The sequence below is a fragment of the Nycticebus coucang genome, chromosome 3, assembly GCF_027406575.1.
Source record: "Nycticebus coucang isolate mNycCou1 chromosome 3, mNycCou1.pri, whole genome shotgun sequence".
Classification (NCBI taxonomy): Eukaryota; Metazoa; Chordata; class Mammalia; order Primates; family Lorisidae; genus Nycticebus; species Nycticebus coucang.
The window spans coordinates 122371455-122392603 of NC_069782.1; the positions used below are offsets into that span (position 1 = coordinate 122371455).

At 50.7% G+C, this 21149-nt stretch overlaps 3 protein-coding genes across 10 annotated transcripts in view; all 3 read left to right on the plus strand.

Moving 5' to 3' along the window:
• The window catches only part of EXOC6 (exocyst complex component 6), a 232339-nt gene extending 228717 nt beyond the window's left edge, over window positions 1–3622 (plus strand). For all 5 annotated transcript variants that reach the window (XM_053582721.1, XM_053582723.1, XM_053582724.1 and 2 more), the window contains 2 exons: window positions 1034–1146; window positions 2234–3622. In XM_053582721.1, coding sequence (XP_053438696.1) covers window positions 1034–1146; window positions 2234–2366 — 246 coding nt within the window. In that variant the 3' untranslated portion in view covers window positions 2367–3622. The remainder of the gene's footprint in view (window positions 1–1033; window positions 1147–2233) is intronic.
• A 1213-nt stretch (window positions 3623–4835) lies between these two features.
• On the plus strand, window positions 4836–12785 carry LOC128582087 (cytochrome P450 26C1). The gene is made up of 6 exons (XM_053585630.1): window positions 4836–5495; window positions 6013–6237; window positions 6721–6996; window positions 8402–8557; window positions 10218–10556; window positions 12216–12785. Exons 1-6 carry the CDS (start codon window positions 5292–5294, stop codon window positions 12591–12593), a joined length of 1578 nt encoding a protein of 525 aa, XP_053441605.1. The 5' UTR covers window positions 4836–5291; the 3' UTR covers window positions 12594–12785.
• Window positions 12786–15707: 2922 nt separating this feature from the next.
• LOC128582268 (cytochrome P450 26A1) lies at window positions 15708–20799 on the plus strand. 4 transcript variants are annotated; one of them, XM_053586005.1, is made up of 8 exons: window positions 15708–16358; window positions 16576–17477; window positions 17665–17889; window positions 18114–18404; window positions 18485–18643; window positions 19149–19283; window positions 19849–20001; window positions 20240–20799. In XM_053586005.1, the coding sequence occupies exons 2-8, from the start codon at window positions 17289–17291 to the stop codon at window positions 20606–20608; spliced, it is 1521 nt and encodes a 506-aa protein (XP_053441980.1). In that variant the 5' UTR covers window positions 15708–16358; window positions 16576–17288; the 3' UTR covers window positions 20609–20799. The 4 variants fall into 4 exon arrangements, with proteins under 4 accessions (XP_053441980.1, XP_053441979.1, XP_053441982.1 ...); XM_053586004.1 differs by having other exon boundaries at window positions 15708–17477; XM_053586007.1 differs by having other exon boundaries at window positions 15708–17477; window positions 20247–20799.
• The last annotated feature ends 350 nt before the right edge of the window (window positions 20800–21149 follow it).

The following is a 21149-nucleotide window of genomic DNA, read 5'->3' on the forward strand; positions in this document are numbered from 1 at the left end:
TCTTTAGGTGGTTTTAATCACCCCCAGAGTTTTATCCCCCTCATGAGTTGGCTCTTGGCATCTGATGAGTAAATGCAAATGTTTCCTCCATTTGAAGGCAAAACCAGTAGACCCCCTTACTTAAAAAGTAGTTAAAACAAAAAGAAAGAATAATATACAAACTAAGGGAAGGGAGTAAGTAAAGCGTTTAGCTTTCTGTAACAATTCAAATGGGGATAGGAAGTTGGTTTTAAATGGCTTAAAGGGGATTAGGGTTTTAAAGTTGGATAAAGAGTTTGGTGCTTTGGTTCAGGCATGGCATTGCTTTTAAAAGATTACTTCTATATTTGACAGTGATTCCAACTGGAGATTATAAAGTAAATAGTCAATTTTAAGACACCATGGAAAACAAGAAGGGTTCTTTTTTGTTGTTGTTTGTTTATATAAAATGATTGCCTGGAGTTAATAGTCTGAATCCTGAAGCCCTCATTTCATAATGCTACTGAGCATCTATCACCAGGAAGAATCCAGCAGAGGTTGTTTAATGCACTTAATTGAGATTATCTGAGCTTCTGGTTTAAATTACTTTGGAAAAAGTCTAGGTGCAAACAGCTTCTTTGAAAGGTAAACATACTTAACTCTAAGAAAAAAGGTTCAATTTAAGTTCTTTAAAATTCTTCATATAGGTAGTAGTAGTACCAACCTGTGTTAATTAAATTTGGATAATGACTGAATAAAGTGTAAAGATAAAAATCTCTGTACATCAATACAATTGTTAATATATTAACAGTATTTTCATTATTTTATAATAATTTGAAAAGATAATAAAGTATTTTATTAGAAAACAACCCCTGGGAATTATAGTAATTTCAAAGTAAAAAGATAGTATTTTGGTTATAAAGTACAGTTGATGAAGTTTTAAAAATTAATTTCCTTATTCTATTCCATCTAAGAAGCGAGTCATATTAAAATGGCACCAAAATAGCTATACTTAACGTCTGTATTAACTGCGAGTAAATAACCCGAAGTTTTAACATTTCCCCATCTTCCTCAGCTCCTTGACCTGTTTATGGTTTGGGATTGGTCTACTTATCTAGCCGATTATGGACAACCAGCTTCTAAGTACCTACGGGTGAATCCAAACACAGCCCTTACGCTTTTGGAGAAGTGAGTAAATTCTGAAAATTGTTTAGTATAACATTTTAGCATTTTTTGGTTCATTGATAAAATGAAGAACTAGGGATTCTAGAGAAAATCTAGATGGAGTTTAAAAGCTCGATCTATTTTAATGACTGAAAGATAAGCCTTTTTTGCCCTTCAGAGTTGGTATGCTTTCATAAGTAATTGCTGTTTATATTGATGTGGACAAAACATTTTTCCTCTTATATCCTGAATTGCTGGCTTAACTGACCTTAGAAATATGTTTATAAGTAAGAATTGGGAGCTTTTTTTTTTTTTCTTTAATCTGTAACACGGGAAAGAAGGTATTTTGTAAAATGTGGCCGGGAATTGGAATGTTTGCCACCAGTGCTATCTAAATCCTGCCATTATGGACTTGAATTCTTTGCAAGTAGAGAAAAATGTGATTTGAAAAAAATAATATTGTAAAAACTGAGGTAACAGGATTTACTGGTGCATTTCGTCCAACATATATTCAGGTGTTTCTTTTCCTTCCTGTCACAGACTTTACTTGATCAAATTTCATTTTTACATATCAGTAATAAGGTTTTACATTTTTTAATTAAAATTGTATATCATTTTCCCACATTTCAAAATATCTGTGGTGTATTTTATTTGAAAGGACAAAAGGAACTGTTTAAAATAAATGTCAATTTATTTTACAATGCCATGACACACCATTGAGACAAAAACATTATTGTTTTAAATTTTCTAATGCTATTTTTCCTTTCACCTTGTCTTGCTATGAATGTGATTTGCAGAGTCCATAGAGGGTATGTATTTTAGTATACTTTATGGAATGATATTAGATAACAGTGCAATAGTAATAAACTTAGTATATTTTAGATTTACTTAACTAATGCAAAAATACTTCATATAGAATGTAAAATAAAGCTGCTAATTTTTTGTGTAGTACCTATATCTGTAAGTTTATTAGTACCTACTTTCTTTGAAGTATATTTTTCAAACCTAGGATTAGTGCAAGATAATTCAAAGCATGCCAAGATATTTTACTTGTGACAACATAGCTTGTAATTTCCTTTTACTAAGCTGTTTCATTCACGTATGTTTCTAGGATCAAGGATACTAACAAAAAGAATAATATATTTGCCCAGTTCAGGAAGAATGATCGAGACAAACAAAAGTTGATAGAGACAGTTGTGAAACAGCTGAGAAGTTTGGTGAATGGTATGTCCCAGCACACCTAGACTTCACATCGGTTGAACTCAGTGACACCAAATTCATGACTCATCATTGATCTCCAGCAAGCACTGGTCAGGATACAGTAATTTGTTTACAGAATTCAAAAATACAACAGAGAAAAGATGAGGGCTCACTTAAGAAATAGTAATAAAAATATCATTTGTATGGATTTTTAAATAATTAAATACTATTTTATATATGGAAAATGTGACATTAATTCTTTTTCGCATCTAGGGAAAAATGGCAAAAGTATAATATATAATCAAGTAAAAAATTGTATATGAAACTGATTCCAAACACATTAGAAAAATTATGCCTTTATTCGTAAGAATTGTTTTCTATTTAGACTTGAATAATTTCTGATTTTTTCATCATTGTATGGTTTCGGAATGCATTGTCTGATATGAGAGCACTCTCATTTTCTGACTTTTTTATTTTCACCTCAGTGTGATGTAAGTAGAATAAAATTTTGAATTCTGCTGATTCTGAGGGGAATATAGACAAATCTTTAAAACTCCCTGAAATCGGGGGCAGCGCCTGTGGCTCAAAGGGGTAGGGCGCTGACCCCACATGCCAGAGGTGGCAGGTTCAAACCCAGCGTGGTCAAATCAAAACTGCAATTAAAAAAATAATAAAAATAAAACTCCCTGAAATCAAACTTGATTTAAATCAGTAAAAATGTGATTTATTTGTCCTACTTGGGTGGCTTAACTTTATTGTTCTAAATATGAAGAAAAGGTTTTGGATTTTCTAAAGATGCAATGTTTCTATTCATCAGGGCTAATATTTCCCACTGTATTGCTTGTTGCTGACCCCATTTTAGGATTTGTTTGATTTGGTTTGGTTCAAGTTGAAAGAGAGGACGGGAATTAAATGGCGCTAACCACTTCAGGTGTAGCTTGTGCTAGAGCAGGTATGTTCCTACAAACAGAAGTTACTACAAGAGTCAGGTTACTTTCTTCAAACAGCAGATCTCAGTACTATATCCTCACTGTGGAGACAAGCCAAACAAAATGAATTCTGGAAAACCTAAAACAAATGTGCATTTTCCTTTGTGTAAGTTACTGTGGTCCAAATGGCAATATGACTCTGATCTTTATTTTCTTTCATTGTATTTATGCTGTATACTCCCTTTGCATTTTCAGGATTTATTCCTGTAAGAAACTACACCTGACGCTGTAAAATAAGTGTAAAGAATTACGTGAACATCTCTTGCTTTTGTGATGAAATATTAAAAACATTGAGCAATTTGTTGAAAATGTAGTGCTTATTTTGTCCATTCAGAGCCTCCTGATTTAAAACAACTTCTTTCAGAAAAGCATATTATTCCTATTGGAATGGGAGTGGCACCAAAACAACAGCAAAACACATTTGTTCTCTTTGTCATCTCTTATCTAAAAGTATTTCACACTTTAAAAAATATTGCATGAAAACATGGTAATTGCTTGGGGCACAATAAAATCTGGAAGTTAGGAGAGGAGTGGTGAACAGCTAGCTCTCTTTGAAGACTGGAATGTGATCGTCCTCCCCTGCCTTACCAGCTCTCCAGGGTACTGGGGATGCCTCCCCTGCTCTGCCCAGGGTTTGGAGAGATGGGGCCTTCCCACCACCTGCAGCGGACCACTGTGGGACCTCTTTACTCTTCCCAATAAACCAAGCACCTTGCAATCCACCCCCCACCCCCACCCCCGTAGAACACACAGTCCTTGACTTTGTTGTAGAGGCATTTGGAACCGTTGATGGGAGGATGGGACACACAAAGCCCAAAACACAAGCGGGTAGACCCAGGAATGATCGTCTCACGGACTCGGGAGGGAGGGAGGGCGGGAGTGAATTCGGGCCTTGAGACAGGAAAGGGGTTCGGGAATATCCACTTCTCCCAGGCTTCGGGCGACTCTGTGAAGCTTTGGGCAGCAATGAAATTACCACCATTAGAAGGATTCCTGAAGTGGTAGATCAGAGAACCAAGAGGGGTGAGGGGGCTGTGGTTGAAAGTCGGCCCGCTACCCCTCCTATGGGCTCTTACGATGCCAACGCAGGCGTCGACGACCGCAGTTTCCCTGAAGAAGAGAAAACTCCAAAGTTTTGGAGTGGAGAGGGGAGGGCGCCTAGACGGTCCAGGGTAGGGATCCTAGTGAGCGACAGCCAGGCTGGGCTAAGCGCCGCGGGGCGCCGGCGCGCTGGGTTCGCCCACTTCGCAAGCTCCGGTGAAGAGCAGGGAAGTTCTGGCGCGAAACTGGAGGCTCCGCCTGAGGATGTGCGCGGGGTGCAAGCCCTGGCCCAGCCAGAGCGCCGCAGCCGCTCTTATTCCCTGCCCAGAGCCCCTCCGCGAGGGCGCCGCTGCCCATCGCCTCCAATCCTTACTCTGCGTGGAGCGCTTTAAATATGCAGAGGCGCGTCACGCTGTGTGAACCAGGATCGGTCCGTAGGGAGGGAGCCAATATCTATATAAATGTGATCAGGGAGGGCCAAGAAGGGTTAAACGACTGGAGGAGAGAGAGGTGGGGCGGGGGTCTGCAGCCCAGGTTGGCAACACCGGTGAGTTGCTCCCTTCTTCGTCCTCCCTCGCTGCTTCCATCCAAACAGCGCTGGTCCCTGGGGGAGGTGGGAGGTGCCAGCGGGTGCCGGGCGGGAGCGTTCCAGAGGCAGCCAGCACCCTGAGGGAGACTGGCATTTTGGCCCTACATTCGGAGAAAATGTCCTGAGCGTGTGCCGGTCGCAAGGAAGGCACGTTCCCTAAGGGCCAGTCACTGCCTCTTCCACTGCCAGATTGTTTTTAGATCGGAGTTCTAGTCCAAGGTTATAAATCTTCAACTTGACCCCAAGCTGTAGGTTCTTTCCAGACCGAACAGGTGAGCACCGCACACTGCTCGAGTCTCAGTTCTTGTGTCCCCTGAGCGCTCTGAGCTGCCTAGCCCGGCAGGATCGTCATGTTCCCCTGGGGCCTGAGCTGCCTGTCAGTGCTGGGGGCTGCGGGCACTGCTGTCCTGTGCGCGGCCCTGCTGCTTAACCTGGCCCAGCACCTTTGGACCCTCCGCTGGACGCTAAGCCGGGACCGGGCCTCTGCCCTGCCCCTGCCCAAGGGCTCCATGGGCTGGCCCTTCTTCGGTGAAACGCTGCACTGGCTAGTTCAGGTGAGCAGACCCCCCAATATGGCCCTTCTTCCCCGCTCCCACCGGATCTTCCTCACTCTTGATTCCTCAGAGGTTCGTAGCCAGTCCCTTTCCATCGCCCACCATCCCAGGGAGCGCGTACTCACGCCATTTGCCTGCTACTCTCTGCCGCCTCGAAGGGACCTCAGGTCACCGTCACCGGAGTTCTCCCTAGAGCAACTTAAACTTGTCCTGACACAACGCAGGGGTTTTAGGAAGGGGTCTGAAGGGCATGTCACCCTACGTCCTGCGTACATAGAACCAGGAGCCAGGAGCGCGTCTCAGCTGTAAGCCCAGTTAGGATCCTCAGTTTCTTCATCTCACCAATGGGTACAGGAGCGTCTACATTCACACAGGGTAGCTGAGATACCCTGGGACTTTGTTTTGTAAAGAGTAACGCCCCAGCATGAGGCAAGTTACCCAGAGGCAATTGGGAGGTCTTGGTCAGATCCCCGCCAGGTCAAGAGGCTCCAGTCTCCTCACCCCGCCTCGCTCGTAGGGCTCGAGCTTCCACAGTTCCCGCCGGGAGCGCTATGGGACCGTATTCAAGACGCACCTGCTGGGCCGGCCGGTGATCCGCGTGAGCGGCGCGGAGAACGTGCGCACCATCCTGCTGGGCGAGCACCGCCTAGTGCGCAGCCAGTGGCCGCAGAGCGCGCACATACTGCTGGGCTCGCACACACTACTGGGCGCAGTTGGCGAGCCACACCGGCTGCGGCGCAAGGTGAGTAGAAACCAGGGAATGGGCCATGAGAACATTAGACCGCTGTCCCCGGGCATCTGCTCTGTGCCAGGGTGAGGCCAAGTGTTGGGTACATTGTGAACACGGCCAGAATCCCTGACTAACAAGTAGGTTGGGCCAGTCCCTGACCTTCTCCAGCTTCAACTTATATAGACCAGGACCAGACTAAAATGTCCTTTCGTCTCCGATCTTCCGTGACTGATATCAGAAGCGCTGGAGATTATGACCTAGAGAGGCGTCAAGGAAAACTTCCTGGATGAGACGCAACTGGAGCCTGGATGGGTGGGGGGGACTATGTACACCAAGACAGAATTAGGAGAAATGGCTAGAGCAAAAGCCAGCAACTTTAGGTCTGAATCGCTTAGATGTGGAAGAAGCGTCTGGAATTGGCCTTCTGGGTATTCCAGAATCGCCATGCACCGGACGCCGATTGTGGCCGGCGCTGATCGCGCGTGCTCCCGACAGGTGCTGGCGCGCGCGTTCAGCCGCGCGGCGCTGGAGCGCTACGTGCCGCGCCTGCAGGGGGCGCTGCGGCGCGAGGTGCGGTCCTGGTGTGCCGCTGCCGGGCCGGTCGCAGTCTACGACGCCACCAAGGCTCTCACTTTCCGCATGGCCGCGCGCATCCTGCTGGGGCTGCGGCTGGACGAAGCACAGTGCGCCACTCTGGGCCGGACCTTCGAACAGCTCGTGGAGAACCTCTTCTCTCTGCCCCTGGACGTGCCCTTCAGCGGCCTGCGCAAGGTACTGCCGCCTCTGCCCAGACCTTCCTCTCAGGGCTCCACGGCGCAAATGGTCGCCCAGACCGAGACGGGGTGCCCTTAGCTCACTCCACTATCACCTCCGCGGTGGGACGGAGGCGGGGCCCAGGACTGGAAGGTGGTGTGGTGTGGTGGTGGGCCCCTGGGTTGGTCTCTGTGCTGACTTCTCAGTGCGACCCAGAGCGGACCCTATCTGGGACGCTCCTGATGGGACGCGCTCAGGCCTCAGCGACGCGGGCTTCCGGAGTTTGGGTCTCGCTGACAGGCGTCCCGCAAATTGGTCCGGCACCTTCCCGCAGCGGCGCCTCCTGGGCAGACCTCCGTTGCCTCCTGGGAAGCCAGGATGGATACGGAACCGGCGGGAGAGCGAGTTCTGCAGACATACCCCCAGTCCAGCCTGGCCAGCCCGCCAGCCCGGACCGAGACCGGAGGGTGCAGGCTTCCCGCCCCCGGCCCTGGGCCCTCTAGTTTCCGGATCAGAGAACCGTTGCCTCTTCAGACTTCGGAGCAAAAGGCGGGATCCGGAGCGCAACTAGGAGTCCCCATGCTGCCTTCCTCTATGCAATGGCCCGGTTTTCAGTCGCCTGAATGAAAATAATAAATACGTATAAAGGCTCACGCTTTGAGCATTGGATACATTTTCTGATATAGTCCTCGCAGCCTGAAAAGTGTTATTATTCTCATTTTATTGATAAAACTGAGGCTCAGAGGTTAAACGACTTACCCAAGATCACACAGCTAGTGAGGGCAAAGAGGATTTGAACCCAATCTCCTCTGACTTCAAAACTCAAATGTTCCACTATAATGTTTCCCCAGAGGGGATGCGACTGCTGAGCTTGCTCCCTGACCCTGGAGAGGCATCCCAGCTCTCTTGCCTGCACCCTTACAGAGGCTAATGCTGAGACCATCCAGTAATGTCCCTTAAGCGTGAGCTTCCCTGGGTGCATCAAGGTGCCCCTTCCTTTCCACACTGGTACCCGCAGCCCTAGTCTCAGCCCAGTGTAGTCAAAAGGTGATGGGGTGGACCTTAGCTGGCCTGACTGGGCTCTGTGCCAGGCATGAGCATTGAGAGCTGTGTGACTCCAGGCAATCACTGGACTCCTCCGAGCCTCAGCATCTTCCCTTCAGGATGACAGTAACTATCTGCCTTGCCTCAGAAAGGGCTTGTGATAATCAAGACAGAATGATGTTTGCAGACAGTGGACAAATTCCTGACCATTTATTGGGCCCTGCTTTGTGCCATGAGCTGTGCCAGGAGCTAAGCCAGGAGACTGTGAACACCAGGATCTCAGCAGAGCCAGTGCTGGACACATTTTCAGAGTAGGTGGCCAGACCTGGCCTCCTGAGCATTGCTGCCCACCTCCCTTCTTTCCCTGTATATATATCAGGGCATCCGGGCAAGGGACCAGCTGCATCAGCACCTGGAGGAGGCCATTGCTGAGAAGCTTCATGAGGACAAGGCTTTGGAGCCAAGGGATGCCCTCGACTTGATCATTCACAGCACTAGGGAGCTGGGCCATGAACTCTCAGTTCAGGAGCTGAAGGTGGGTGGCAGGAGGCTTCTCCTCGCCTTGTTTCCATTCCAGCAGTTCTCTACACAAGCAAGCTGCTACTGCCTGGCACTCCTCAGGGTAAGGGGAAAGAGGGTTCTGGTCTAGATTCAGCCACAGGCCCTAGCTGTGTGACTTTGAGTCCATCACTGTCCTTCTCAGTAGGCTTGAATCCTAAGCCCATCCCTACCAGTTTCTGGCCACAAATGGCTCTTCTCCACCTCCCACCCCCCTTTCTCTGTCACCCCATGCCTTTGCCTCTGCTGTCTCCCTTACTTTTTCCCAGAAACTCGAAGGGGCTCAGGATCAAATTCCACATCCTTGAAGCTCCTCTTTTCCTCTAAAAACAGAGTCTTCTTCCATGAGCTGCCTTGGCACTTGGCACTTGGCACCTCGGCTTGTTTCGCTTATACAGATTTCCTGGAGAATCCGTATCCCTCTCCATGTACATGTAGAGCATGGTGCAGTGGGTAGAAGGAGGGAAGCTTTGGAGAACCCCAAAAGGAATGGAGAGGCTTGAGAGGGAGGGAAAGTGAGAAATGGGAACACCTGTCTTCTCTGAAGAACTCTCATCCTTTCTCTGGGCCTTGGTTTCCCACTTTACACCAGCCAGGCCCTGACGATGGGGCTCAGCTTTAGTTTCTTTCCTGAGAATGGAATTAATAGTCTCTGCAGTCTCAACACTGATTCCTGAAGTGGTTGTGAAATCCAGAGGAGTTGGTGGGTTAGAAGAGAATGAGCAATGGGCTCATGAGTTCTGGGGGAGCCTGGTGGGCAGGAGCAGTTTTTAGGCTGTGAAAGAGAGTGTTGTGGATGGTCCTTCTGCCTTGACAGGACAGGGATGAAGTGACAAGGCCCTTCAGGTTCTCAGGAAGGGACACTGGACAGGAATCTTCAGTTGTGGCATTGGTGTCAGAGGCAGGCCAGGCTGAGTGGGCCTGACCGGGGAGGGTGTTGGGGCACTGGAGTTTCCAGCCCAGTTCCCTATTTTGTCCAGGACACAGCAAGCAGTCAGCCTCCAAGCAGGTCAGTCATTCCACAGATATTGTTCTGTATCTACCCAGTGCCAGGCTCCATGCTGGGACTGGGGACCCAGTGGTAAACAAAACACAGCCCCAGTCCCTGAGGTTCAGGAGAGGAGGGTACACATTCATCTTACGATAGTGGGAATCAGTGTACGAACGCGAACTGTGGGTGCTGCCAGGAAAGAAGACACTGGACTTTGAGCTTTGGGAAAACAGAGATGGTCAGTGAGGACTAGGGACTGGAGGTTGAAGTCACTGGTTCCTCCAGAGCAGTCCAGGAAGAGATATAGTGCCCAGGAATTTTACCTCATAGAACTGAGGTGAGAATTGAGTGAGTTAATAAACTTAAATCAGTAAGGATAGTGCTCAGAGTCGGTTCCACCCCAAAAGGCAGGTGGATAGATCCTAATTTTACCCATCGCTGTATGTGACCTTCCCAAGTGGCAGACTTGGACTGTAATTGACTTCAGGACCTGTGCACATAACCAGGACGGTAGCACATCCCTAGATCCCTGGCCTTTACTCAGTAGTGACTTTGGGCTCTGGGTGCCTGTGAGGGGCGGTGCATCCAGGGCTCCTGGCGACTGGCCCGCGGACCGAGACTCAGCGCCACCGGGGCTGTCTTGCAGGAGTCGGCCGTGGAGCTCCTCTTCGCTGCCTTCTTCACCACGGCCAGTGCCAGCACCTCCCTCCTTTTGCTGCTGCTGCAGCATCCGGCAGCCATCGCTAAGATTCGACAAGAGCTGGTGGCGCACGGGCTGGAGCGCGCGTGCGGGTGTGCCCTCGGGGCCGCTGTGGCGGTGGGGACCGTGGCAGGGCCCTGGCCGGACTGCGGCTGCGAGCCGGACCTCAGTCTCACCGCGCTGGGCCGTCTGCGCTACGTGGACTGCGTGGTCAAAGAGGTGCTGCGCCTCCTGCCGCCGGTGTCGGGAGGCTACCGCACAGCTCTGCGCACCTTCGAGCTCGACGTAAGTGCCTGGCAGAGCCTGTTGCTGGCCTCCTGCTGTCCAGGTGGAATAAATAGAGCCCCTTAGCGTGTCCTGTACCCGGTTCCTCTAGCTCACAAGGTCACAGAACCAACCATTGTTCCCTGCTCAGGGCTTCAGTTAAGGCCACATTCCCCGGAAAGGCGGCAATTAAAATACACAGTGGAGTCTCTTCATGGGCTGATCAGGCCGACTTGGGGTGGGCAAGGTTAAGGTCTAAACCTGGCTCCATCTCTGTAGGACCTTAGGCAGTTCCCTCTTCACTCTGGACCTCAGTCTACCCTCTGGAATGAAGCTGCTTTTGTCCTTTCCAGCTCTAACACTTCAGATGGTGCTAGGTGGTAGGGCTGTGTGACAGAGTGTCTCCTTCACTCTGCAGAACTGCAGTGTTTGCCTGAAAAGCTGTCGCTGTAGTCCCCAGAACACCAACTCCGGGAGCTGGGTGGCTCCAGGCAAAAAGTGAGCACCTCCTTCTATTGCAAACATCTGTGGCCAGAGTTGGGAGATGAGGAGCTAAGCTCAAAGTGGAGAGGGAGGAGGCCAGGACCCACAACCTCATTCTGTGGTGAAGAGAGTGATCTCTAGCGTTGGGTGACACCAGAACATTGTGGGAGCTGTTATTTGAACTGAAGCAGTGAAGGGTTAGGATGGGGAGAGCTCACCACAGAAAGAGAACAACCCAGACAGAGGTGAATGTTTAGAAGTGTTTTGGATACTGAATCTGGAATCCAGATTCCACTTGGAAGGCGTTGGGATGCCCTATAAGACCTTAGGGAAACAAAAGTGGGGGAGCATAGAACTCTGGAAGTGAGCAGAAGACAAGGAGGGGTCTTAATGATCCTCCAGTTTACAAATGGGAAAAATGAGGTCTGGAGAGAGAGCTCAAGCTCCTTGGATTACTCCACCCTGCTCTGTCCCCTTGTTGGAAACTGTGAGTGTTCACCCTGGAACCTCTTCAGACAAGAGTAGCATCATAGTTGGGGGTTGGAAGACACATCAATAAGTGAAATGGTTGAGAAAGCTGGGATTATGAAAGCAAAGGAAATATGAAAGCTGCCTTCCAGCATTCTGAGGATTCGCCAGTTTAATTCTCACGTGTCCCTTCTTAAAGTGTGGCTACCAAATCTGGACATTAGTGTCCAGCTGATGGGTAGGGAGAATGGGAAGTTTTTTATTTAATGCAGAGAAGGGTTTTACAATCAAACTGACCTAAAGGAATGGGTGTCTCAGTTATTTGCCTTGTTTGCAGCTGGTAGGTACAGAGCTAGAGCTTAAGTCTCTTGATGTAATGTCAAGAACGAAAAAGAAAGACAAAAACAAACACAGGAGCATAAATAACACATCTCATTGACTAAACGCTAATATGTGCCAGATCCTTAATTCGAATCCTCACAACAAAGTGGGCATTTCGATTAACAACCTGAGACCCAGAGTGAATGAATATCTACCCCAAGATCTGGCAGGCCTTACAGCTCACTTTGAAGGAGCTGAAATTGGAAAGCAGAGCTTTCTCCAGGCTTCCAGATTAGTCAGGCCTTCCTGCCGGCTTTTGGAAGCTTGTTCAATAACATCATGGTAGAGGGTTTGGGGCGGGGTTTCCGGGTACCCTGTGGTCAGGTTGGTCTTCTCCCCTCCCCTCAGGGCTACCAGATCCCCAAAGGCTGGAGCGTGATGTATAGCATCCGGGACACGCACGAGACGGCCGCGGTGTACCGCAGCCCTCCCGAGGGCTTCGACCCAGAGCGCTTCTGCTCGGCGCGCGAAGATGCGCAGGGCGCCTCCAGTCGCTTCCATTACATCCCTTTCGGTGGCGGTGCACGCAGCTGCCTCGGCCAGGAGCTGGCACAGGCTGTGCTCCAGCTGCTAGCGGTGGAGCTGGTGCGCACCGCCCGCTGGGAGCTGGCCACACCCACCTTCCCTGCCATGCAGACCGTGCCCATCGTGCACCCAGTGGACGGGCTGCGGCTCTTTTTCTATAGGCTCACGCCTTCGGCTGAGGGAGATGGGCTAAGCTTCTGACCTACAGCGTTGCGCGACACAGCGTGGCGGGTGGCAGCGATGCGCACGTAGCGCCACCCACCTGCAGCTGCTTAGTTCAACCTCGCGAACCCACTCATTTGTTAATTTTTTCAACAAATGTTCACCAAACACGTCTCTGTGCCAGACTCCAGGGACAAGAAGCTCGAGCCACAGCAGCCGAGCCAGAGAAGCGCCCAGAGGAAGGAAAGGTCGGGGGTCAGGTCTCTTAACACCTTCCCAGGATATCCAAGCAGGGATGGAGGGAACATATCTCCACTAAGTGTTTCGCCTCCGGAGCTAATCCCAGAAGGGTGCGCGGATGGCAGGGTCGCGGGGGCGAGGGGATTGCACCTTGCAGATTGTGCCAGAGAACGGGTGCACGTGGCAGGATCTGTAACCCTTTTAAAGGAGGCAGAGACGCCGGGTGCATCCTGCCCTGGCTTTGAACCATACGAAGCGGGATTCCAACGGAAGACCCTCAGGCGGCTGGCCTCGGGCTTCGTGCGCCTTGGCCACTCTGCAGATCTCAGCAGAAACTCAGAACAGTGGGCGCTTCCAGGGCTCTAAACGGCTCAACATCACCGGATTCTGCTGGCGACTTCTAACAAGAAAAATTCTTACTTTAAGAACACATTTAATCTCCCCATTTATACAGGACAGAATAGGCACACCAACATGTCTCTAACGCTGGATTGTTTTCATGGGAGCCTGACACATAATCAGAGAGGTTTGGGATATTTGTACCCAAAACAGGAAGGCCAAGAAATAAAATTTCCTGGCAATGGTTGAATGAGGAGGCTAGGGCTTAGCTGGGCAGCTGCTCCCTGGTGAGAAGGCCTGGGGTGGAGGGTGGCGGAGGCCTGGGGAGAACCCACCCAGGGTATACCCAAAGAGAGGCTGGGAGCTGGACAGCCTGAGCCCAGCCTCTCAGTACTTCCCTCCTGAGCACACACCCGGAAGCTGAGCTGCAAAGTAATCTCCCCAGGAGCTGGCTGCAGGGACCCACTCTTCTGCATCCTCTGTTGGGGGTGGGGAGAATGAGGAGCCAGCCAGGAGAATAACTCCTCTGAGGAGCCAGCCATAGGCTCCTGGACTCACCAGCCGGTGCTCTCCTCCCCATCACTTAACTCCCTTGCCCCGAACCTCTGCACCTGTGGGCACCATGCAAGACACAGCCCTTTTGCCTCCTTTTCATAGTGATCCCTAGCCTTACTTGAGGGCTCTGTCAGCCTTCCAATTCAGAGGTTCCTACCAGTGTTTAATAATTCAGAGCCCAGAGCTCTGTGCCATCACTCCCAACAGCTCACTGCAATCTGCCACTCATCTTCTGACAGGCACAGGCAGCTGGACATGGGAAGTCACCGCCCAGGCCCAGGCCCAAGCTGACCGTTTAGTGAACCAGAAGGAAGCCAGTGCCCTCCTGACCTTATGCTTAAGGTGGATCCCAATGGAAGCCTAAAGGAAAGAGAGACATAGCAGGCATGTGCAGGGTCGGTAGCTCAAGGGTGCAGTGGGCCCTTGTGAGCAGGGCTGCCTATGCCATAACCCCCACACAAGGCATTTCATCCCCCATTGCCAGTGGTAGGCCCAACACCAGAGCCTGAGTTCAGAAAGGTGGCAGGATTCGGTCCTGCCAGCAGTGCTCTTACAAATGCAGAGAGGACAGCTCGGCCAGATCATGGAGAAACTCAGAAGCAGAGGACCTAGGCTTCACGCTTGATTATGAATTTAGGAGAGGAGAGCAGTGGGGCCTCAAGAAACAAGGACAGTTGAGCTGGGTCCAGGAAGACATGGTTTACCAGCTTTGGGATCTGGACTAAGTATAAGCCTCTGTAAGGGCAGTTCCAATTTTATTCTAATTGACTTATATATTATATTCAAGGAATATTTGAACTCCAATTTCAGTAGCTGCAGATTCCCTGGAGAGGGAGCAGAGTAGCATGTGTTGCCTTCTTGGACTTCACATGCTCAGGAAGGAGGGAGACAATAAATAAACTAGCAAACAAAAGAGCAAGAATATGTTCAGTGGTGATAAGCACTGGAAAGAAAATAAAACAGGCCTGTAATACAGAGGGCATGGGGCTAAATTTGGCTGTCTGGGTAGGTAGGGGACACTTCTCAGGGAAGGTGACATTTGACTTTGGCAGGACCAGCCAGCTGTGCTCTGGAGGAGGGGTGCCCCAAGCAGAGGCATGGTTAGGTATGGAACCCTCAGACAGGAATGAGTATTCAAGAAATGGAAGAAGGGTTTGAAAGTAGAAAAGTGGAGAAGGCTGGCTTTCCTGTCTCCAGCTCATCTGACACCCAGTGTACTCCTGGGTCACTCCTCTCCACCAGCAAACATACCGCTCCAACCCCATCCCAGCTTTTAGCAATAGGGAGGGTGTTTCCTAAACATCTCAGAAACGTTTTGTTTTCAGTGAACTAACCCCTCTCCCTGCTCACCACCACCCAAGAAATCTTGGCAAGGTTCCTAGATCAAAGTTCTTATTGGGCTAGTAATTTATTGACCCCCTTGCCCACTTCAAGATGATTTTTAATGATCTTTCACTCTCACATTTAATCCTTTCCTATCAGACGCCTTCGCGGGTTTCAATGAGCAGATAGATGAAAAAAAAAAAATTTTTTTTTCCCCTGTGGTAATTTCCAGCACGCAAGCCCTGCTCATCTTGTGACCGGTGCGCGCTGAACTTGGCGAGGTGGCCCTGCCGAGTTCACTCGGATGTCACGGTCCGGCCTGCGGGGTCACAGGCAGGTCAGGCCTGAGGATTGGGAACCGGCCCCAGGTCACGTCCCCGTAACAAGCTTTGCACACCGGCCGGAGGCGCTGTCCAAAAAGGGGCGGGCTCCGGATTTCTGAGAATTACCTCTAGCGCGATTCGCCGGGTTCCTGCCGGTGACCAGAGGTGAGCTCGCACTGTTTATAGTCACCAGATCATTAGAAGAAATGACAATGGGAGAGGCTGAAATACTGCCCAGAGCATTTAAAGCGCTGACTCCCCGAAACCTGCACTGCCTCGATCCGCGCTTGGAGCATTGCTGGGGCTATGCGGGTCCTTAAAACCTCCGCAGATTATTTCCTAACCCCTCTGGGTCTGGGGACCCCCGAGAGCGCAGCTCTTTTTAACCGCTCTCAGGATCAAAGAGTTTTCCACCTCCAAGGGACGTTCCCCAAGGCATGCGGCGGGCTTCTGCGAGAGCCAGTGTCCAGTTCTAAAAAATACGTCATTCTGTTTCGTTTTCGGCGCCCGCTGGTGCTTTCGGTGCCCAAACCAAGGGAGCGTGTGGCCCTGGCTGGTCCGAAACCGCGGAGCTGGGCCAGGTGGAAAGCCAGGAGCGCCTGTGCGCGTCCAGCAGTGCCCAGCCCCAGGCATTGGCTGCAGGAACAGCTGATTGTATTTGGGCAAAATGAAGACGACCCGCTTCCCTGTACGGATTCCTTCAACTCTGATTAGCGGTCAGCAGAGGCCTGGCTTTAGGGCTGAGCACCTCTCTCACCTGTGTGAGGACAATGGCTTTACTCTGGGTGGGAGCTAGGAGAAAGGAGGAAGGTCACCCTGGTAACGCAGACTTGCCTGCCGGGAGCTGGGAAGAGTTATTTGCAACCAAAGCCTCCTTTTGGGAACTCTCTACTACCCCGAGGTGTAGACAGGTCCGAAATGATCGCCTCCACGTGTGTATTAAGGAGGAGGAAGCAGGCACAAGGACGTGTGGTGACTTGCCCAAGGTCAAGCAAATACAGATGGAGCGAGGACCCAGAGCCAGGTCCCCTGAGCCTTCCTTCCTCTATCTTGCCGGGACTAAGGACCACTTCCCCGCTGCCTAGCAGGGGCTTCAATTCCCGGGGCCCTCGGAATCGACCCGGCTGCGGATGAGTTCTCCCTGTGGTTGTCACTGGGGCGTCAGGGCTGGGGATCGTGCTTGTGCAGGGAAGCACCTGAGGGCCTCAGGGACTTGGAAGCTCTCTTCTATCCTTAAGCAGGACTCCAAGACTTATGTGTGCTGGCCCCCTTGCGGAGGGTGGAGAGCTGGGATCCACGATCCGCCGGCCATGCTTGACTCCCCGCGGCGCTCGCTTGCATCCTGGTCCTGGGCTATTCTGCATTATCTTCAGAAGAGTTGGGAGGTCTGCGTTGTGTTTCGAGTTTGGACCTCAGTTTCCCCACTTGTAGGACGAGGCAGCTGGACGATTCCAGAACGTACTTCCCCTTGATTCCCTGGCAGGTGGAAGGGAGCTCACGTGGCGCCTGTAAGGAAGGCAGTTTGGGTTGAGGCGGCCCGTCGGACCCCGCAGGAGGGATTCCGAAGAGGCCGCCAGGGAGCCTAGGGCTTGAATTCCTGCTCCTTGGCTCCCTGGCCCGCCCCCGCCGCGGGCTCGGAGCTCCGCACACCACGGATGGGGGAGGCGAGCTGATCCTAGCCCCGCACCCCAGGAGGCACGCTCGAAGGGAAGCCGCCTCCGCGCCGCCTCTGCCTTGGCGCGGAACAAACGGTTAAAGATTTTGGGCAGCGCCTCGCGGGGGGAGGAGTCAGGGGCCCAATCTGCAATTAAAGATGAACTTTGGGTGAACTAATTTGTCTGACCGACCAAGGTAACGTGGGCAGCAACCTGGGCTGCCTATAAAGCGGGCGCGCGGCGGGGTTTGGAGCGCTCGCGGCGGCGGCGGCAGGTGGCGCGGGAGGCCGAGGCGCGCCATGGGGCTGCCGGCGCTGCTGGCCAGTGCGCTCTGCACCTTCGTGCTACCGTTGCTGCTCTTCCTGGCCGCGATCAAGCTCTGGGACTTGTACTGCGTGAGCAGCCGCGACCGCAGCTGCGCTCTCCCCTTGCCTCCGGGGACTATGGGCTTCCCCTTCTTTGGGGAAACACTGCAGATGGTGCTGCAGGTAAGGCAGTTTGGGGGAGAGACAGGACGCTTTCCCCGAGCCCGGCACTGCTCTGGGCTTCCGATGAAGCAGGAGTAGGCGCCCCCGGGAAGGAAGCGACAGCAAACTTGGAGCAGGGCTAACCGGAGGCGCGGCGCTCCTCGGCGCCCCCTCACGCCTGCCTCCCTCCTCCGCCTTCCTCTCACAGCGGAGGAAGTTCCTGCAGATGAAGCGCAGGAAATACGGCTTCATCTACAAGACACATCTGTTCGGGCGTCCCACAGTGCGGGTGATGGGTGCGGACAACGTGCGGCGCATCTTGCTCGGAGAGCACAGGCTAGTGTCCGTACACTGGCCCGCGTCGGTGCGCACCATTCTGGGCTCCGGCTGCCTCTCCAACCTGCACGACTCCTCGCACAAGCAGCGCAAGAAGGTGAGGGCGCGGTGGCGACGACTGGACGGGGAGGAGGATCCCATTTGTTGGAGGGGTTCCGGCACATAAATGCTGGGCAGGCGCTAGCAGCGTAAGGTGTGGGCTAGGAACCTCTTCGAGCTCCAGGTTAGCTTTCCCAGCCGGGAGAAAGCCTGGGGTCTGTCCGGGCTGGGCACGGCGAGAGAGCGGAAGGAGGGTAATGCCGTCCCCTCCTCGGGATTCAGGTGATCATGCGCGCCTTCAGCCGCGAGGCGCTCCAGTGCTACGTGCCAGTGATCGCTGAGGAAGTAGGCAGCTGCTTGGAGCAGTGGCTGACCTGCGACGAGCGCGGCCTCCTGGTCTACCCTGAGGTGAAGCGCCTCATGTTCCGCATCGCTATGCGCATCCTGCTGGGCTGCGAGCCCGGGCGGGCTGGCGACGGGGACGCGGAGCAGCAGCTGGTGGAGGCTTTCGAGGAGATGACCCGAAATCTCTTCTCGCTGCCCATCGACGTGCCCTTCAGCGGGCTCTACCGGGTAAGGGCAGCAAGCGGGATGCGGAGCTAGGGGCGCGGGGACCTGGCGTCTGCTCACCGCCGCGCGCTTTCTGAGCTCAGGGCATGAAGGCGCGGAACCTCATTCACGCGCGCATCGAAGAGAACATTCGCACCAAGATCTGCGGGCTGCGGGCGGGCGAGGCAGGCGGGGGCTGCAAAGACGCGCTGCAGCTGCTGATTGAGCACTCGTGGGAGAGAGGAGAGCGGCTGGACATGCAGGTGAGTGTAGCTTCGGAAGGGGCACTGGTCCCCTGGCTTTCTAAGCGCGGTTCCTGGGGCCCCCCAAATGCCCTCCTGGGGCGCAGCTTCCCAGTGTGCGCTGTCCGCCCGGACTGTAGATGGGATCCCCAAGGTTGAGACACCGGATCAGCAGAACTGGGGAAGAGGCTGCCGGAACTGGGAGTGTGCCCTAGCCTTAACAGGTTTTAAAGGGAAAGGTGGAATTTGCAAAATGTTAATAAAGACTTCGGGTGATTTAAATAAAACCAAGGCTTTAACTAAAGAGTTCCTGGTAGAGTGGTAGCTTACTCCCCTCCGTGCTCTAGCTGAACTAAAGGCACTTTGCATTTTGTTTAAAGATATTGCTTACTTGAACTTTCTATTAGCAAAACTTATAGCTCTTCCAGTCTTCCCCCCCCCCCAGAGTCTTTAGTTTGGTTCTGAATAATCGCTCTATAAAATTGCTTGCAGACTTGGACAAACGTTGGTCTTACTCCATTTTTAGGCACTAAAGCAATCTTCAACGGAGCTCCTCTTTGGGGGACACGAAACCACCGCCAGTGCAGCCACATCTCTCATCACTTACCTGGGGCTGTATCCACACGTTCTGCAGAAAGTGAGAGAGGAGCTGAAGAGTAAGGTAGGAGACTCTGGGGTTCCCTATAGGCTTAGGAAATTCAGTTGCTCCCTAGCCAACTACTGAATAAGTAAGTGTGCTGTCTTGGCTGAATATTTTGGAAGTGCAGGGTCAAGGGGTGGGGGAGGGCCAGTGGGGAGAGAGAATTAGTTTTGTGAATAACCAGAATGAAAGTTTGAGCTGTGATTCCACGTGGGCCGTATCTGGTCTTGCATTCCTACCTCTCCTCTACCTTTTGTAGAAGCGTGGAGATTTTCAGATAGGTTTTATTGTCTTGGATTTGTCTGCGTGAATAGTGTGATGAGTGTAGATAGCTGATCAGGGGTGGTGAACGGAGTGAGGGAAGCTTGTCCCTTCTAACTACTGAGCAGCCTTCTCTTGGAATTGTAAATAGTGGATTTGGGCTGAAAGGTGGAGGCAAATGGTCACTAGCTGCTGTTTCCTCCTTACAGCCTCTCATCATGGGGCCCTTTGAGTATAGTCTCCACTTAAGCCCTGTTTATGTCTGCTGAGCTGATTTTATTGGAGCACAAAATACTCATTCACCTCTGTACGACTGTTTTGATAGGGTTTACTTTGCAAGAGTGATCAAGACAACAAGCTGGACATGGAAATTTTGGAACAATTGAAATATATTGGGTGTGTGATTAAGGAGACCCTTCGACTGAATCCCCCAGTTCCAGGAGGGTTTCGAGTTGCTCTTAAGACTTTTGAATTAAATGTAAGTTACAAGTTCTCTCCTTCCTCCCTTTTGTTGTAGTTTTAAAACTCCCCTGTGCATTGGCTTAAATTCTTTATGCTTTTGACGACAGTGTTGCTGTCATATTTTAACAACCTGAATTGATCTTCCTTCTCTCTCTTTCTCTTTTTCTACTTCCCCTTCTAACTCATAAGTTCCCCCCCCCCCCAAGATGTCATAACAGGTTTTTGTTGTTGAAAGTTAAATTTCAGTTTGTCAGCCCTCAGGGCTTCATAATCTTTTGCAGGGATACCAGATTCCCAAGGGCTGGAATGTTATCTACAGTATCTGTGATACTCACGATGTGGCAGATATCTTCACCAACAAGGAGGAATTTAATCCTGACCGATTCATGCTGCCTCATCCAGAGGACGCATCCAGGTTCAGCTTCATCCCATTTGGAGGAGGCCTTAGAAGCTGCGTAGGGAAAGAATTTGCAAAAATTCTTCTCAAAATATTTACAGTGGAGCTGGCCAGGCATTGTGACTGGCAGCTTCTAAATGGACCTCCTACAATGAAAACCAGTCCCACCGTGTATCCTGTGGACAATCTCCCCGCAAGATTCACCCATTTCCAGGGGGAAATCTGATGGGCATGAATGCTCAAACCTCAGACTTATTTGAAATGTACATACGAGTTTTTATATAGTGTTGTGTGGCTTTATATTTAATTTCTAAATGTATATTATACTATTTATGTGTCTCTGCTATAGGACCACAGTCTTTAAATATTAAAACAATGCATTTGTATAATTTCCCAAATAAAGTGAAGTTTGGAGGTGCTCTTGAATTTAAGATTCTTATCAGGGAAAACTCACCAGTTTAATACTTGTGCTTAGGGTCTACCTGGTTTATTTGTCATCTGTGCATATCTATTTTCTGGGAGGAAGAAATCTTAGCTGTTTTCTTCTGTTAAACAATCTTTAGGATATATATATATATATATATATATATATAGAGAGAGAGAGAGAGAGAGATACAGATACATAGTGTGTATGTTAGTCAAAAGGTTTCTTTGTAAACTTTTCTATGATAATTAGGTTCTCTATTTGGAAAATCTATCAAAATTAATTTTAGGGTTTTTTTTTTTGTTTGCTTTGCTTTAGGTAAAGATGAATCTGGAAAGGTAAC

Excerpts from the sequence above, each read along its gene's own strand:
- LOC128582268 (XM_053586004.1), top strand. The coding sequence starts at position 17,289 with ATGGGGCTGCCGGCGCTGCTGGCCAGTGCGCTCTGCACCTTCGTGCTA. Across the intron at positions 17,478-17,664 it reads CACTGCAGATGGTGCTGCAG|CGGAGGAAGTTCCTGCAGAT; the intron begins GTAAGGCAGTTT and ends TTCCTCTCACAG. Across the intron at positions 17,890-18,113 it reads CGCACAAGCAGCGCAAGAAG|GTGATCATGCGCGCCTTCAG; the intron begins GTGAGGGCGCGG and ends CTCGGGATTCAG.
- LOC128582087 (XM_053585630.1), top strand. The coding sequence starts at position 5,292 with ATGTTCCCCTGGGGCCTGAGCTGCCTGTCAGTGCTGGGGGCTGCGGGC. Across the intron at positions 6,238-6,720 it reads CACACCGGCTGCGGCGCAAG|GTGCTGGCGCGCGCGTTCAG; the intron begins GTGAGTAGAAAC and ends TGCTCCCGACAG. Across the intron at positions 10,557-12,215 it reads TGCGCACCTTCGAGCTCGAC|GGCTACCAGATCCCCAAAGG; the intron begins GTAAGTGCCTGG and ends CCCTCCCCTCAG.